The 18875-nt window shown below is 38.6% G+C and overlaps 1 protein-coding gene across 3 annotated transcripts in view; it reads left to right on the top strand.

Annotated features, from left to right (window-relative positions):
- The window catches only part of LOC136864142 (RING finger and SPRY domain-containing protein 1), a 330976-nt gene that overhangs the window by 102068 nt on the left and 210033 nt on the right, over nt 1–18875 (top strand). For all 3 annotated transcript variants that reach the window (XM_067140779.2, XM_067140778.2, XM_067140777.2), the window contains exons 5-6: nt 4146–4286; nt 4404–4519. In XM_067140779.2, the coding sequence (XP_066996880.2) occupies nt 4146–4286; nt 4404–4519 (257 nt within the window). The remainder of the gene's footprint in view (nt 1–4145; nt 4287–4403; nt 4520–18875) is intronic.

Raw genomic sequence — 18875 nt, 5'->3', positions numbered from 1 at the left:
AATGAAATACTTTGGCTAATAGAATTGATCAGTATAACAAGAATGAAACCCTATAGCTAACACAAGTGATAAATCAATGTAACAAAAATCAATATTTCTTTAGTGAACAGTGGGAACTACAAAAATGGCAATAATGTAAAACTATAAATGAAGAGAATGACTGTCTAGAAGTGAAACTTGTCCCATGATCGTTACTTATAACCATGATATTCCCTAAAGCAAGGCGTTAGGCAGAAACCCAGAAAGCCCGGGCAAGCTGAACAGCCAAAAATGGAGTCCTTCCTGATTTTGTACTTTTCGCTGCAAAGTCTGCATCGTTTTCTCTGCGTCTTGTTGTTTAGCGCTTTAGGCAAGTACTCTGGCAAGTGAATTACATAATAATAATTATAATTTCGTGTGGCTATTTCTAGCCGAGTGCAGCCCTTGTAAGGCAGACCCTCCGATGAGGGTGGGCGGCATCTGCCATATGTAGGTAACTGCGTGTTATTGTGGTGGAGGATAGTGTTATGTGTGGTGTGTGAGTTGCAGGGATGTTGGGGACAGCACAAACACCCAGTCCCCGGGCCATTGGAATTAACCAATGAAGGTTAAAATCCCCGACCCGGCCGGGAATCGAACCCGGGACCCTCTGAACCGAAGGCCAGTACGCTGACCATTCAGCCAACGAGTCGGACAGTGAATTACATGATGTTGTTCCATTATCTGCTGGTGTTGGTAGCAAGTTCGAAACTATCTCCAAGTGAAAGTCATGGCGATCAAATTTCTTTTCTCTGCTGTACATGTTGTACAGGAATTGCACATTATTCAACGTCCAGTTTCTTGCACCAACGAATTGATTTATGGGTCTGTGGATGATAGGCCAACATCCGATCCTGCTTATCAACACCCTTCATATATTTGTTATAGTCCACAACCATTTTGGGCTTAATTTTCATCTGTCCTTGCTTGTTTGTGGTCTCAACTAAATCACCTTCATATTCGCTGGAGATCACGAGATCATCTCTTTTATCTTTCCATTTGCTAACACTTACCCCTTCCTGTGTGTAATGGTTGATCACTTCTCCCCTCTTCAACCGTTTGGCTACAACTTCTGGTGGGTTTCCCTTCCTCTTTGCTTGCAGAGTTCTGGTACAGTAGGTCTGCTTTTGGAGAAACTCTTCTGTAAGGCTAACAGAGTTGTAAAAATTATCCATGAAGAGGGAATGCCCTTTCCCTTCCAGCCCTGTCAGCATCTTGTTCACCACTTTCGCAGCATGCCCCTGACCACTAACCTCAGGATCTTTACTGCCACCGTATATATGAATTGCATGGATAAGGCCATTCGGCTGAGCCAAAACATACTTCATACCATATTTATGGCGTTTGCATTGAATGTATTGTTTCCATCGCAACTGACCTCTCCGCAACACCATACTCGTCTATGGAGAGCTCGTGGGATGGGTGACACAATTCTTTCATTTTATTATTGAAATAATTCATCATTGGGTGAATTTTGTAAATTGGATCACCCAAGGTTCACTCTCTTTAGAAATGTAAACATCTCTAAAGCAGTAAAAACCTACCTCTTGACATGAATTTTGAAAATGACAAGTTAAATAAGTAATGTTTCTTCCAACAGTCATTTATACAGTTCAGGCGAATCAATCCCATATGAAACACTATGCCTATGAAAGTTTTCATTTCATCAGCAGTGGTGTCCTTCCAATCACTGATTCTCGACTTTTTCCCCGTGCTTTCAAACAGAACGTACTTTGAATAGTCGTTACATTCTTCAGCAAGAAATTAAAAACATTGGGGGGTGAAAAAAGTCCAAAAGAGCTAAAGGGAGTCGACTGCGGTGGGATCACTTCGAGTCCTCTGTTGCCCGAAAACTGAATTTTCGGTACTGCAGAGGGTCGAGTAGGAAGCCACTTACTTTCACTAGCAACTGCCGATACTTGTAGCAATTGCGGAGATTCTTCACCTGGAGCAGTGAGTTGATTGTCTCATGTGAAGGAACGTCAGCACAACCTTCAAGATTCCCACTGGTTTCATTCTCATCTGAACTTTCCGACTCTATTTCTGAGTCGAAAAACTCCATCTCATCATCTGACTCATCTTCGATATCGTCAAGCAACGTCACAATATCTCTATCATTACAGAACTGCCGAGGTATTCCTTCTGTTGAAGTGCGCCTTTTATTGGGTGGGTCTCGTGATGTTGAAGGAACCACATTGTCGACCATCTGAAAGAAATATAAATAAAATGATAACATAAGCATCACGATGCAGTCAATGATTACCGCAAGTTCGTTCAAGTTACTTATAAATATGATGCAGGAGTAAATGACAATTAGAAGTTCGTGTTATACACATGTATGATGCAAGAATAAATGACATTTACGAGTTCAGTTCTTTTACTGAACATATTGCAGTAGTGGAATTCATTTATTTCAAAAGCGGAATCACTCGTAATTCTCTTGAAGTAATAGTAAACAGAAAATGCAGTGTCTTACCTCGCATTGAAGTGGTCTTGCTGCTCAAAGGTCCCATAAATGAATGATGATGTATCACGACAATTCTGGAGAGGAAAAATGCGGCAAACGGAATACGCATGCGCAAATATGGCTACGGATGAATCTGCTAGTAGACTGGACTTATACGATGTGCGGGATGACAATCAGAGCCTTTTGTTACCATGCAGGAAACCTGTGATTCACATTTCCTAGCAACCGTCTCGTGACGCGCTAGGCGCATGCTCCGCACGTGCTTATAAAGTAGCGCCACACGCCCAGCGCATGATACTTACTGAACGTGTTAAGAAGGGACACATTATTAGAATACGTGAGGCTGAATGGTTGTATTGATGAATTGCCAGTCACCCTTGCCTTTCTTGCCAGACTGTTAGGGTGTGTTGGGTGCAGTGGATACATGAGGGCACATACATACGGCGGCTGGCCTTAAGACGCCTCACTTGACCACCAGGAGAGATGATCGTCGGATTCCCTGAGAAGCAAATGCAGATAGAACTCCTTCATTGCACACCATTCAGAGACAGGTAACACATCATTACAGGCATCTTTATTGGCCCAAAACTACCGTATTACCGGGCACTTGGCTGAAGGTAATTTGGTCTCATAGCTCCATTGTTCTGCTATTGACTTCAACCCACCGTCGCTTTCTTTTGCGGTGGTGTCAGGAACACGAAATCTGGACTGCTAAAACCTGGAACCGGATTGTCTTTAGGGACAAATCCAGGTTCTCTTTGTGTTCTGACGACGGCTGTGTTTGTTTCTGGAGACCTCGTGGTGTGTGCTCCAATTCTGTGTTTGCTGTGACATGACACCACCCCCCACTGCTGATGTTATGGTCTGAGGGTGCCATCGCATACAACGGACTGTTATCCTTAGTAGAAAGAAGATGGTTAATAATGGTTCAGTAATATGTACAGGACATCCTTTGGTCAAATATGTTGCCACTGATCGCATGGCTTCCAAGTGATCTGTTCCAGCAGGATAATGCTCGGCTACACACAGCAAGGGTGTCACAGGAATACCTCCACTATTTTGTCACACTGTTGCGGCCTGTACAGTCCCCAGATTTGTCACCAAGCGAACATGCCTGGCACCACCTGGAATGCCAGCTTCAGCAGCTTAGGAGTTTACAAGATGTAGAGGACCAGCTGCTGCAAATATGGACAGATATGTCGCAGGATACCATACGAATCCTGTATGCCTTCAAGCCCAGACATATTAGAGCCTATATTCATTAGGGTACTTGAGCCTCTATGCAGATGATGAGTGTCCTTTATTATTATCATCATCATTATTATTATTATTATTATTATTATTATTATTATTATTATTATTATTATTATTATTATTATTATTATTATTATTATTATTTTCTTGTAATCATTACAATCATCCATATCAGGATTCATGCAATTTTCACAATTTCTCTTTGGTGTGCAATTAATTTTTATCAGTCGGTGCATTATCATCATTAACTGAGAAGCTATCTGTTATGCAAGACAGGCATCAGTCAAGAATGCAGAGCTTTATGACTGAGCCAAGGCCTTAGCAGGCTGCATGCAGCATGAGTTAGTTGTTTAATGGATGTTTTATGGTTTTCTCTTGATTAATTATCTTCATTTGTAATTTTAAGGTGAAAATAAAATGACAATCAAGAAGCGCTTGGAACTTGAGAGTAAAAATCCACTTTTACGATTAGAACTGTGGGTCGATTCAGATCATTATGTTGAAAGACAAGTGGGCTTCTGTGCACAGTGGTGCCTTGATAATTTATGTAAGTACAATAATATATCCCTATGTTGCATTATTGCATGCTGTTATGCTTTTCTTCTTGGTTGTGTGTAGGTCTCTTTATAAATATATATGCTCTGTCTCTTTTCTTTATTTTCAGTTCTGGTGGAGGGACGAAAGTTTTCGTATGAGTGTGTTGACACGTCGGGGATTAATGTGATGCTTAATACTAAAGATGTTAGTGAATACCTCAAGATATCTCCGGATGGTTTGGAGGTAAGTATCTCTTTCGTTGATCAGTTCTACTTCTTCTTTCTTCGTTATGCCCGTTTACAGAGTGCGTTGGAACTTGTTAGCTTGATGATGGTTTGTCTTCTTCTCCTCCCAAAATCTCTTCATTAATTTGCTATGCTGTTTCTTGCATTCTTCCATCCATTGTTTCCCTGTGGTTGTTTTAGCCTTTTCCATAAACGTGTGCTTTGCGACCAGAGTTCCAAAAGCCTTGCGATCCCTGATGGTATCATCTGTGATGTTCATTTCTTTTAAGTCCTGCTTTATTTCCTCTAACCAGCTGATTTTGACCTTCTTTGAGTTAATTATATCAAGCAGTTTTTTTTTTTTTGCATATCTAGTGTCGTCCATTCTACAGATGTGGCCATAGAATTTCAGTCGTCTCCTGCGTATGGTATCGGTGAACATATTACATGTTATAAATCTCATTTTTGGTCCGTATTGAAAATTTACAATTCAAGAACAATAAAGGTGTTTTAATTTAATCCACCTATTCAATACTTTTATTTTCACTTATAGTGGTTACATAAATAGACTCACAGTTAAATGGGACATGTTTCGCCCTCAATTAAGGGCATCTTCAGCCTAAAAACAATCATCAAGAGTACAGCTAATATTAAAAGTGGAAGCTAAAAGTTTAGCCAGTTATTAAAATTCGGGACATAAAAATGTAAAAAATGATACAATATATAAAGATGCTAATGGAAACACTGTCAATGATTAAACTATAATCTTGTCGGAGACTAAAACTTCTTCCATTAAAATTCAAATTAAAACCGTTCATTTAAAAAGTTAGTGGAAAACCAAAGTGGTAATAATATAAAGCCAACGACATGAGGGCATAAACACAAGCATTAACATGATTGTCATAAATACAATATATCCAAGGCCGCTGATGAAATTCGTCAGCATGAAGTGAGACAGAAGCATCAGTTGAAAAATTGTAAGTGGTGGTTGACTCCGCCCCTTTGTCAGCCTCGTCACAATTGACTCCACCCATCCTCTCCTTCCTTCCACACTCCCCTATTCCTTCCCCTCCGAGTTCACTGCCACCTCTGCAGCACAGTTACAACACCAGACACAGAGCCAACAGAAGGGCAGCAACCAACACAACAGTAGATAACAAATAACAACTTTCAAGTAACATGTAAGTCCTCATCTGTTTCAATTTATGTAATCTGAATTCTCTCCTTACGTTCAACTTCTTATTTCATCTTTTCCTTCTCTTACAGAAAACATTATTTTCAGTATCTCCTGACATTTCCTGGCAAGGTTTCAGCCAATAGTATTACCTGCCAGTGCTAAGGGCCACTTACAATTTTTCAAGTGATGCTTCTGTCTCACTTCATGCTGACGAATTTCATCAGCGGCCTTGGATATATTGTATTTATGACAATCATGTTAATGCTTGTGTTCACGCCCTCATGTCGTTGGCTTTATATTATTACCACTTTGGTTTTCCACTAACATTTTAAATGAACGGTTTTAATTTGAATTTTAATGGAAGAAGTTTTAGTCTCCGTCAAGATTATAGTTTGATCATTGACAGTGTTTCCATTAGTATCTTTATATATTGTATCATTTTTTACATTTTTATGTCCCGAATTATAATAACTGGCTAAACTTTTAGATTCCACTTTTAATATTAGTTGTACTCTTGATGATTGTTTTTAGGCTGAAGATGCCCTTAATTGAGGGCGAAACATGTCCCATTTAACTGTGAGTCTATTTAGTAACCACTATAAGTGAAAATAAAAGTATTGAATAGGTGGATTAAATTAAAACACCTTTATTGTTGTTGAATCGGTGAACATGTCAATTGCTTTGTACAAATCTACAGTTTTCCTTTTGATCCATATACCATTTACATGAACATGTTAATTTTAAAGTATATTTAACAGATTACAGAGCACTAGTTGCTTATGCTCCAGAATACCTGCTTGTAGAAATCAAAATTCTGCCTTTATACATGCCTGCATGAAATTAAAACCAGATCTTCAAAGGTAATTTAATAATCTCTTATTGAAAAATCAAGGAATTAATATATGCTTCTCTAGTACAGGGAATTTAAAAAATTAAACTGAAACATTGTCTGGTCTTATGAACCGTCCGTACACAGTTGCATACTTCACATGGCGTCTGTCATTGTCCACTACGTACTTCATTCGGTTAATGATGCGTGCAAGCATGTCAGCACACTGATCTGGAGTTATTTTGCATGTCACAGACTCAGTGTTTTCCTTCATGTCATCAAGGTTAAGTGGTACTGGATGGAAACACTGTTCCTTTAACATGCCCCACAGAATTGCATCATACATCATGAGGTCTGTGCTTCTGGGAGGATAAGAAAAGTCGGATCCCCTGGAGATGACCCTCTTTGGAAAGATTTCCTGTAGGAATGGCAGATTACCACGGCCAATGTGTGTTGTGGCCCTGTCTTGCTCGAAGACTTGCTGTTCAAAATTGTAATGTCTGAACTCTCAAATAGTCAGTAAATTAGCATGGAAGCAGATAAGGACCAATCGGTAAACAGTATTGTTGACAGTGATAGTCTCACCAGTGTAATTTTCAATAAAATACTGGCCAATGATGCCATGACTTGATATTGCTGCCCATACCTTTTCAGAATGTAGGGGTCTCTGCAGGTACTCGTCAGGTTTCTCCCACCCAAGAAATCTGATGTTCTGCTTGTTTACATGTCTACTCTGGAACACATGGCACTTATCTGACCACCATCAATTGTCAAAGCTTGTTCAACCTCATAGAGGCAGGTCAGTACATGGGCACAATATTGCAGACAGGTACAAAATCTGGGGGTTTAGCAACTGCAAAACTTTCCACATCACATGACAGGCATTTTCATTGCTCCCGGTGGTGCACGGTCTTCATGATTCTTCATGAACCCTGTGTGCCAGAACATTTCCATTTTCTAAGGTTCTCTTTGGTATTGCAGATCTCTCGAAATAGTTCTGTAAAGCAGTTGTCATGAATTTCAGGTAAGGGCGATCATTCTGTCGTGCCCATAACTTTAGAAATAACGTTCCACGCAATATACATGTTTCAGGATGGCATAATATTAATATCTTTCTATGAAATGTCGTATGGCTTTTAGTGCCGGGATATCCGAGGACGGGTTCGGCTCGCCAGGTGCAGGTCTTTCTATTTGACACCCGTAGGTGACCTGCGCATCGTGATGAGGATGAAATGATGATGAAGACAACACATACACCCAGCCCCCGTGCCATTGGAATTAACTAATTAAGGTTAAAATCCCTAACCCTGCCAGGAATCGAACCTGGGACCCTCTGAACTGAAGGCCAGTACGCTGACCGTTCAGCCAACGAGTCGGACATATCTTTCTATATTGTTGCATGTCAGCAGTCGCAGTGTCACAGTCACTCAACTCTCCTTTGAAACATAAATAAGCACGCAAGCAAGCACACGAGCATTGGCCATTAACATTCTTTGCTGGTTTTAACACATTGCCCAATAGCCTTACGATTTCACTCTCTGCATGTAATGGGAGACCATTCATATCTTTGGTCATTTTTATGATACAATTTATAAATTTGATTGTAATGGTCAATATTTATTCACCTTTGGTTCAGATGTGGTTTTCCACTTTTCAATACTTACTTATTTTTGTATATTACATAAAACTAACTTAGTATATGTGTGTTTTTTAGTACATATTTTGTCTCTTATGCGAGACATTGTCAAAAATGACAGACATTAAAAAATATGTTACAACGCTGTAAATTTAAGAAGAGAATATTGATCATTAATAATATGCTTGTTGTAAGTGTTTGTAATTTCTTCTCCTCCTCCTTCTGCTAGATATTTCAGTGCTTTTTGTCCTTGGCAGTGTTTAGTTATATAGTGGAGTGTCCTTTGTTAATTTGAGGCTTCTAATACAAGATCTGTGTTGTTTGTTTTGAATTCTAATTGAACAGTCTATCACTGTTTGGCAGGGGAAACTCCACCGATATCATAGTTGAAGTTAGGTATGATACATAGTGTTATCTATCGATAATAATTTTAATGTAAGAAGTCTAAAAAGGAGAATGGAAGGAAAAAGGGAGTTATATTAAGATGAAGAAACCTTGCTATAGTGAAATAGAGGAAGGAGCTAGGATGTTTCTAATAATGAACTCTCCCCTGGTCCCATGAGCTCTTGTATGTGTGCTGTCTGTTCACGATAGGCAGCTGGCTAGTTGGAAAGACGGGAAGGGGTTCGGAAGGGAGAGTAGGAGTGGTATTACGGAAGGTGGAAATTACGGTTAGTGGGGAGTTTGCATACTTTTTAGTATAATTTTTGGTTACATTTTCCTGTGGATCTATGTTTGAAATTTCATCTAGGAGTATGTTTGTGTTTTCTGTGATTTCATTGATGTTGAAATTAGGGTTTTGTTTCTGGTCTAATTCTATGTAAAGTAATTCAGAGATATTAGATTGCCTTTTTTTTATGGTATGTTAAATTGTTAGGTCCTTCTCTATTGTAATGAATTTAATGGTTAAAGTTTATCATATGGGAACTCATGGCTGAGTATCTGTTATGTTTTTCTGCTTTTATGTGTTCTTGATATTGTCCCTTTATATGTACCACATTAATAATTGCCCCAAGCTACTCAATGGACCCCAGGCGTGCTCAGCCCTTGCTAAATAAATTTATATCTAACTTAACCTCTTCAGTGGCACGCCTGAGAAATTCTCGGGTGACACGCTTGCTCATATCATCACTGCCCAAGAAATTCTTGCTTAGCTGCAGTGTTCATTTCGCGATCGCCCAATAATTTCTCGGGTACTGTAATCTCTTGGGAAAATGTTTTCCAGCATTCTCAACAGATGGCAGAAGAGTTTCCAGCTGTATTCATGAAGTCTCTCACCTAAAATATGCCCTATCTTCTCTACTCTACATATACAATCTCTGGCCAGCTGACGAGATAAACAGAAATGGCGAGCTCGAAACAGAAGAGATGTTCGTCTGAAGACAAAATAAGGAACTACATCGAAAATGAATCTCTTAAGTGACATTAGTATTTCTGATAGTAGTGATAACGATTGTATTGATTCTTCGGATGATAACCTTCTTAGTATTTCTAGTGAAAGTGAAGAAGATATTACATCAGAAGCTAAGGTGATGGTAGGAGATGTTGAACATACATTTGTGTGGAAAAAGTGTAAGCCTGAGGATAGTGTGCAACCTAATATCATTCCATTTATGGAAAATCCTGGTGTGAGGGTTGGATTATTACCAGAGGTGAGTGCGATTGTCTGTTTTGAACTGTTTCTAACAGATGAAGTTGTAAATTTGATAGTGACCGTAACAAATTTGTATGCTAAAAAGTGCATTGAGAAACTTGTAAATAAATCTCCACATACCAGGGCACAGTTTTGGAATGAAACAAACGCTTATGAAATTCAGCAGTTTATTGAGTTAGTTTTGTTCATGGGAATAATACAAAAGCCTGAAATAAAAATGTATTGGTGACAGGACAGTATTCTCAAAACACCAATATTTTATGAAACCATGTCACTCTGTAGATTCCAACTTCTATGTAGGTACATACACTTTGTGGACAATGATACTGCGGATATGACTGATCGTCTAAGGAAAGTAAGACCATTTTTAGACATGCTCAGAACATTGTTTAGAAGTGTTTATATGCCAGCCTCTTGTGTTGTTCAAAGGGAGGCTAGAAATGAAACACTACTTGCCCATGAAGTGGTCTTGCTTTGGAATAAAGATATTTTTCCTGTGCAAGTCAGGTACTGGTTATGCTTGGGACTTTTTTGTCTATACAGGTCAGGTTGAAGAACGCTGAGGATGAGGAGACCCAGCCCATCTGGTGAACCATTTACCTGTGATGAAACTTGTTGACTGTCCTGAGCTAGTTGATAAAGGGTACAATGTTTATATGGACCGGTGGTTTACTACCCCATTGTTATGTAAAGAATTGCAGTGTAAGGGGTTTAGGATCTGCGGCACAGTAAGCGCTCACCGCAAAGGACTGGGTGAACATAAAACTTTTGAAAGGTGAGACAGCGTCATTTGTAAGGGAAAATATCCGTGTTGTGAAGTGGAAAGACAAAAAGGATATTTACATGCTTACAAATATAAATAATAATTTCCAGGTTGCTACAGGTAAGGCAGACAGGAATACAGGACAAGCGGTGATGAAACCTTGCCCTGTCATAGATTACAAGAAAAGTATGGGTGGTGTTGATAAGTTGGACCAACAAATAAAGCCATATGAGTGTTTGCGGAAGAGCATTAGGTGGTATAGGGAGCTTTTCTTTCACTTGTTATACATTATGATGCTCAATTCATTTATTCTGTTCAAGAAGAATAATGACTCTAAAACATTGCTTCATTTCAGACATGAAGCAGAGAGACCTTGTGAGGTACATGGCCTTCAAAACCTGAGTCCCCAAGTTACCTAGTATAAAGGCACTTTCCGACACACATTCCCCCAACTGAAAAAAAAGGAAATACCCAACTAGAGTGTGTAGAATTTGTCCTGGTAGGAAAGAAACAAGGTGGGAATGCAAAAGTTGTGGCAGTATCCCTTTGCACCCTGCAGGTTGCTTTCAGGACTGCCACACCAAAAGAAAGGTTAGACAGGCCTACTGTTAAAAAAAAAAAAAAAAAAAAAAAAAAAAAAAAGTGTAAATTTCCATTAACCTTGAATAATGTATGAATGTGTTCCCTTAATAAATGTTACTCATTCCTTGCTTCCTAAAAATAAATAATTTCTTTAATCAATCAATCAATCAATACTGATCTGCATTTAGGGCAGTCGCCCAGGTGGCAGATTCCCTATCTGTTGCTTTCCTAGCCTTTTCCGAAATGATTTCAAAGAAATTGGAAATTTATTGAACATCTCCCTTGGTAAGTTATTCAAATCCCTAACTCCCCTTCCTATAAATGAATATTTGCCCCAGTTTTTCCTCTTGAATTCCAACTTTATCTTCATATTGTGATCTTTCCTACTTTTAAAGACGCCACTCAAATTTATTCGTCTACTAATGTCATTCCACGCCATCTCTCCGCTGACAGCTCGGAACATACCACTTAGTCGAGCAGCTCTTCTTCTTTCTCTCAGTTCTTCCCAACCCAAACATTGCAACATTTTTGTAACGCTACTCTTTTGTCGGAAATCACTCAGAACAAATCGAGCTGCTTTTCTTTGGATTTTTTCCAGTTCTTGAATCAGGTAATCCTGGTGAGGGTCCCATACACTGGAACCATACTCTAGTTGGGGTCTTACCAGAGACTTATATGCCCTCTCCTTTACATCCTTACTACAACCCCTAAACACCCTCTTAACCATGTGCAGAGATCAGTATCCTTTATTTACAATCCCATTTATGTGATTACCCCAATGAAGATCTTTCCTTATATTAACACCTAGATACTTACAATGATCCCCAAAAGGAACTTTCACCCCATCAACGCAGTAATTAAAACTGAGAGGACTTTTCCTATTTGTGAAACTCACAACCTGACTTTTAACCTCGTTTATCAACATACCATTGCCTGCTGTCCATCTCACAACATTTTCGAGGTCACGTTGCAGTTGCTCACAATCTTGTAACTTATTTATCACTCTATAGAGAATAACATCATCCGCAAAAAGCCTTACCTCCGATTCCACTCCTTTACTCTTATCATTTATATATATAAGATATATAAGATAACACTGCCCTGAGGAACTCCCCTCTCAACTATTACAGGGTCAGACAAAACTTCACCTACTCTAACTCTCTGAGATCTATTTTCTAGAGATATAGCAACCCATTCAGTCACTCTTTTGTCTAGTCCAATTGCACTCATTTTTGCCAGTAGTCTCCCATGATCCACCCTATCAAATGCTTTAGACAGCTCAATCGCGATACAGTCCATTTGACCTCCAGAATCCAAGATATCTGCTATATCTTGCTGGAATCCTACAAGTTGAGCTTCAGTGGAATAATCTTTTCTAAAACCGAATTGCCTTCTATCGAACCAGTTATTAATTTCACAAACATGTCTAATATAATCAGAAAGAATGCCTTCCCAAAGCTTACATACAATGCATGTCAAACTTACTGGCCTGTAATTTTCAGCTTTATGTCTATCACCCTTTCCTTTATACACAGGGGCTACTATAGCAACTCTCCATTCATCTGGTATAGCTCCTCCAACCAAACAATAATCAAATAAGTACTTCAGATATGGTACTATATCCCAACCCACTGTCTTTAGTATATACCCAGAAATCTGATCAATTCCAGCCTCTTTTCTAGTTTTCAACTTTTGTATCTTATTGTAAATGTCATTGTTATCATATGTAAATGTTATTACTTCTTTGGCCTTAGTCTCCTCCTTTATCTCGACATTATCCTTGAAACCAACAATCCTTACATACTGCTGACTGAATACTTCTGACTTTTGAAGATCTTCACATACACACTCCCCTTGTTCATTAATTTTTCCTGGAATGTCCTTCTTGGAACCTGTTTCTGCCTTAAAATACCTATACATACCCTTCCATTTTTCACTAAAATTTGTATGACTGCCAATTATGCTTGCCATCATGTTATCCTTAGCTGTCTTCTTTGCTAGATTCAATTTCCTAGTAAGTTCCTTCAATTTCTCCTTACTTCCACAGCCATTTCTAACTCTATTTCTTTCCAGTCTGCACCTCCTTCTTAGTCTCTTTATTTCTCTATTATAATAAGGTGGGTCTTTACCATTCCTTACCACCCTTAAAGGTACAAACCTGTTTTCGCATTCCTCAACAATTTCTTTAAACCCATCCCAGAGTCTGTTTACATTTTTATTTACCGTTTTCCATCGATCATAGTTACTTTTTAGAAACTGCCTCATGCCTGCTTTATCAGCCATATGGTACTGCCTAACAGTCCTACTTTTAAGACCTTCCTTTCTATCACATTTATTTTTAACTTCGACAAAAACAGCTCATGATCACTAATGCCATCTATTACTACGGTTTATTTATAGAGCTCATCTGGTTTTACCATCACCACATCCAGGATATTTTTCGCTCTGGTTGGTTCCATCACTTTCTGAATCAGCTGTCCTTCCCATATTAACTTATTTGCCATTTGTTGGTCATGCTTCCTGTCGTTCGCATTTCCTTCCCATTTTACATCTGGCAAATTCAGATCTCCCGCTACAATCACATTCCTTTCCATGTCATTTCCCACATAGCTGACTATCCTATCAAATAATTCCGAATCCGCGTCAGTGCTACCCTTTCCCGATCTGTACACTCCAAATATATCAAGTTGCCTATTATCTTTAGAAATGAGCCTTACACCTAGAATTTCATGTGTCTCATCTTTAACTTTTTCGTAGCTTACAAATTCTTCTTTCACCAGAATGAACACTCCCCCTCCCACCATTCCTATCCTATCTCTACGATACACACTCCAGTTACATGTAATAAATATCATTTTTGGTCCGTATTGATGATATTTGATTGAAATAATAACATTAAGTTATTTATTAAACCACCTAATCAATACAAAATCGTCTTGGATGATTTACATAAATTTGTTAGCTAATAGTGGTACATGTTTCGCCTTCCCTGAAGGCATCATCAGCCATAGTCTTAACCTTAAATTAAAAATAAGTGTCTAAATAACATGTAGTAATGAAATGAATTTTAAAATCTTGAAGAGATTTGAAGTAAATTAACATTAAAAATAACAATGATGGTTTGAAAATACAATGTGATGAGATATAATAGTGGAAGTATTAACAAAATTAACAATAGAAGGCTGCTAAAATAAGTACAATGGATAAAACAACAGATTGTTATACAACAAGTAGTAAGATTGCATAAAAGTAAAGTTGATAGTCTGGCGGTTATAATTAGACGATGGCGAAAAATCGTATATAATCAAAGTAAAGAAGAGAGAATAAAAGTCAAAGTTAGTCGAGAGATCCAAAGTTAATCATGATCTTGAAGATAAAATACGAAAGTCAGATGCATATGGTGAAGTTGTAGAACACGTTGAGGATATGAAGTTGGTGAATAGAAGTTGAAGAACAGTATCAAATAGGATCACTATGGACCATCTCAAAATTTGAAGTGATGTTCAAATGTTGTAAAATGTGAGTTTGTAGATATTCTAGTTGAAAAAGCATATAAAAGTGAAATCTGTAAAAGGAAGCAAGCAACGTAGAGTTAATTGTATGAAGAGATATTTGAAAATATTGAAGTAGAATCGTGTGTACTTACCATTTGACGGTGACAAAGATAGCTTGTAACATTATGAGTTAGAAGTATTTGCAACAGTAGACTTCTTGCTACGTGTGTTATAACTGAAGTTTTGTGCTGGAGGGGGATCTGTTTGCGTTGATGTAACTATTGGAGGGGGGCTGCTATTGGTGGGAGGGAAGGAAGAGAGTGTATTACTGCGCGTGTTGTAATGGTGTAAGGCTATTGGAGGGAGCGATGTTACGGTGGGTGTGGCTATGGGTTTATTGGTTGTATTTGAATTAGAGGTACTAGCGGCGGGGGGAAGGGAGGGGGGTATATTAGCTGTAGGGGAGGTGGGAACTCTAATTGATGTGAGGTTGAAGATTTTTAAGAATTTGTTGGTGAGGGAAGTTGATTCTCGTAATAAAATAAGAATCTTGTGTCTGTCTGTTAGGTCATCAGCCCAGAGGCTGGTTGGATCCTCAAATAGCACCACCAAAGGTTATGCGGTTATAAGGAAACCCCAAAAACCAGTGGCAGCACCAAAATGAGGCATACTAGGCAAGATGAGGAGTGAGGTAGTTTGCCATTGCTTTCCTCACTGGGTCAGAAAGTACTATTGCAGCACGACTGACCCTATGAGCAGCACCTTTCATAACACTCAGATGCACTAGTCGTGCTCTGAATGTCATTACTCAGCACTACCCATACCCCAGCAACTTCCATATTGTCACAGTCATGGATGAGACTGGGACTTCGGTGGAAGCTACACTTTACTCTGGCCTGTGTCAAGAGATAGATGCATGAACAGGAAATTTCTGCATCCATTATATCATTTCTCAGCCATGATTCAACTCCTATTACAATGTCTGGTAAATATATATCTATTAAATTAATTCTATTCCTTTCTTTACAATACTTCTACAGTTCAACACTAACAATTTTATGTCATCCCTACTTGATTTCCAGTTCCCTGTTCCCTTATCACCGCTCCCTCCAAAAAATCTCACCTTTCTGGCACAGGAGGTCTGCCAGAACCCGCCACTGAAGGAGTTAAATGACACCTTGAATTTTTCTGATGGGGAGCATATATTTAATAGTATGGTCAAGACAAGGAAACTCAGCCACAAATGATGAAATTGGATGGGTAAAATCAGGAGTCTCGCGCTAATGGATTATGAAAAGTAACATCATCTAAGAATGTGTCTCCATGGCTAAACGGTTAGCGTGCTGGCCTTTGGTCACAGGGGTCCCGGGTTCGATTCCTTGCAGGTCGGTAACGTTAACCTTAATTGGTTAATTTTGCTGGCACGGGGGCTGGGTGTATGTGTCGTCATCACCATCATTTCATCCTCATCACGATGTGCAGGTCACATACCGGAGTCACATCAAAAGACCTGCATCTGGCGAGCCGAACTTGTCCTTGGACACTCTTGGCACTAAAAGCCATACGCCATTTCATTTCATCTAAGAACATAGGTTAGATACACAATCGGCTGCTTCAAACACAAACTCTCCTTGGTCGACACAAAATAAACTACCCTTGTCAGACATCGACAGAATAATAACTTGGAGATCCCTGCTCCTAATGCAGCTAAACTAACCTGGGTTCCCAATATCCAAATAATAATAATTTTGCATGGCTATTTCTAGCCAAGTGCAGCCCTTGTAAGGCAGACCCTCCGATGAGGGTGGGTGGCATCTGCCATGTATAGGTAACTGCGTATTATTGTGGTGGAGGATAGTGTTATGTGTGGTGTGTGAGTTGCAGGGATGTTGGGGACAGCAGAAACACACAGTCCCCGAGCCAAGGGAATTAACCATTTAAGGTTAGAATCCCTGACACGGTCGGGAATCGAACCAGGGACCCTCTGGACCAAAGGCCAGCACGCTAACCATTTAGCCATGGAGCTGGATAATATCCAAATGAATACATGACACACTGGCCCCAATGGCTCGTAGCTTATACACATACACTCCAAATCTAAATACTACCCAAGGCAAGTCAAAGACAAAAAAAATCTATTACATTATGCAGGCCTTTATTGAAGAACAGTCTTCTCCTTTATCACACAATAAAATAATTCCATGTCCTAATTTTGTTAAATTGACACTCAATGAATGATACCTAACATCATCGCAGACTCTCATAAATACCGTTGAATCATCTCATCATACTTGTGTTTGCTCGATATCATATATCAATGAATCCACATTAGTTTGATTAATACTTTGATGACTGAAAGTTATCCTCAATTTACTCAGGCTGACAAAAAATCATGAATATTACTTAACTATCTTATTTAACATGTCCAGATGATGATGATGATGATGATGATGATGATGATGATGATGATATCCAATAGACGTCTGAAATCGAAATAATCTCCAATTTCTCCTTCATGTTGACACTGTGACCCTCCTGATTTTCGAACTGTTCATTCCTTCTAAATTTTGACAACATGATCATGTTGATAATACAAATAAATCATATTTATACATGGGAATTCAGGCGATGACATTATCAATTTGTGGATCAAAAAGTCGACTAAACAAACATGCACTCTCACACATCATAACAGCTGATCTCTTGACTACTGAAACCAGGCATTGAACATGCTATCCTCTGTATCTGTCACACACACACATTCATTCATACGCATGCATGGGAAAATTTGCCCTGCATGTTTGCCCTAAAAATCCCTTTTATTATTAATGTTACTGACTTTATTCGTAAAATCGTACTTCAATTACTCCCCATTACATTTATGTTACATCCGAGATGTACAGTGCATCTCCATTATAAGCAAACAACAAAATCAAAAGTAGAAACGTAAGTTAAGGAATAAAATAATTAAAAATCATGCTAACCCACTTGGCTTGAATTAAAATGACAACACTATGACTTCATGCAACTGTCATTATTTACTGTACACTATTTGCAAATTACATGGAAAATTAAATCTCCTTTTTTAAAGGAAATAATTAGGACATTGTCCTATTAATTTAATAAGATTAACTTAATCTATCAAATTAACTTATCCCCTCGGCAGTTAGATAATGGCATAAAATCTCAAGAATAATTTAATAAATCCACGTTTAATGTGGTTTGAATCTACATGAATTTATGTAGACCTATCAGGTACATGTTTCACCCATAATTTGGGCATCTTCAGCTTGTAGACAACCTTTAGGTCAATGTTTCGGGACCTTTTTAACCATTATTATTAAATTAACCTTGAGATTTTATGCCTAACATCATCTTCAATACGGAACAATAATGAGAGTTGCTAATTAGGTAAAGTTCACACATTATAAATTAATTTGACTTTAGTACTCATCTTTGTTGATTTGCTACCTCACATCTGACCAGGCTACCCCATCCTTTAGTGATGACGCATCATCACGTTAGGGTCAGCAAACCAGATGATGAATTTCCTCCTGGGCTCCATTTCAGCACATGGAGACTCAAATTGATGAGTGAACACATGAAAGATTACTGATCATTCTCCACTATAGATAAAGATTTGGATATCCTACATATAACTTAAAAGGGAACTTGATTAAACATTTTAGAAAATATTTGCATAAGCCTCGATCAGAAAGCTAATCCCATCTATAATTTTAACGAAATTTTTTTAAAAAAACTAACATTCTGGTTGACACAATAATCAAAAAAGATCTGAAGCAACGTACAGTTAAGTCTGTTGCAACATGCATTACAGGTCCATCCTCCCATCCTTCTACTCACTCCCCCTCCCATCACACGCTGTTTCCCCTAACCAACACAATCTCAGAACGGTCCTCAGTCGTTGCGAAGGTCAACACTGACCCAGCTTGAACTATACAAGCACAGGCCTGGATGTAAGAGGAAGTGAGTAATGTTTGCGACTTTTCATATTAACTTTTATTTCAACCTCATATTTTTTCGTTCTCACTCTCGGCTTTTTGGTTTCACTTTTAGATCCTAGTTACATTTCTATTGTCCATGAAGAAATTTATGAATCTCAAAACTTCCACTTCATTCCAGAAATGTGACAAACAGATAGCATTTGAGAGTCTTCATAATTTCAAGTATTCCTCCAGTGTATCAATAGTTGTGGTAAACACGGTTGGACCCACACCTT

The sequence above is a fragment of the Anabrus simplex genome, chromosome 2 (assembly GCF_040414725.1).
Source record: "Anabrus simplex isolate iqAnaSimp1 chromosome 2, ASM4041472v1, whole genome shotgun sequence".
NCBI lineage: Eukaryota > Metazoa > Arthropoda > Insecta > Orthoptera > Tettigoniidae > Anabrus > Anabrus simplex.
This window is presented reverse-complemented; position numbering and strand designations above follow the sequence as displayed.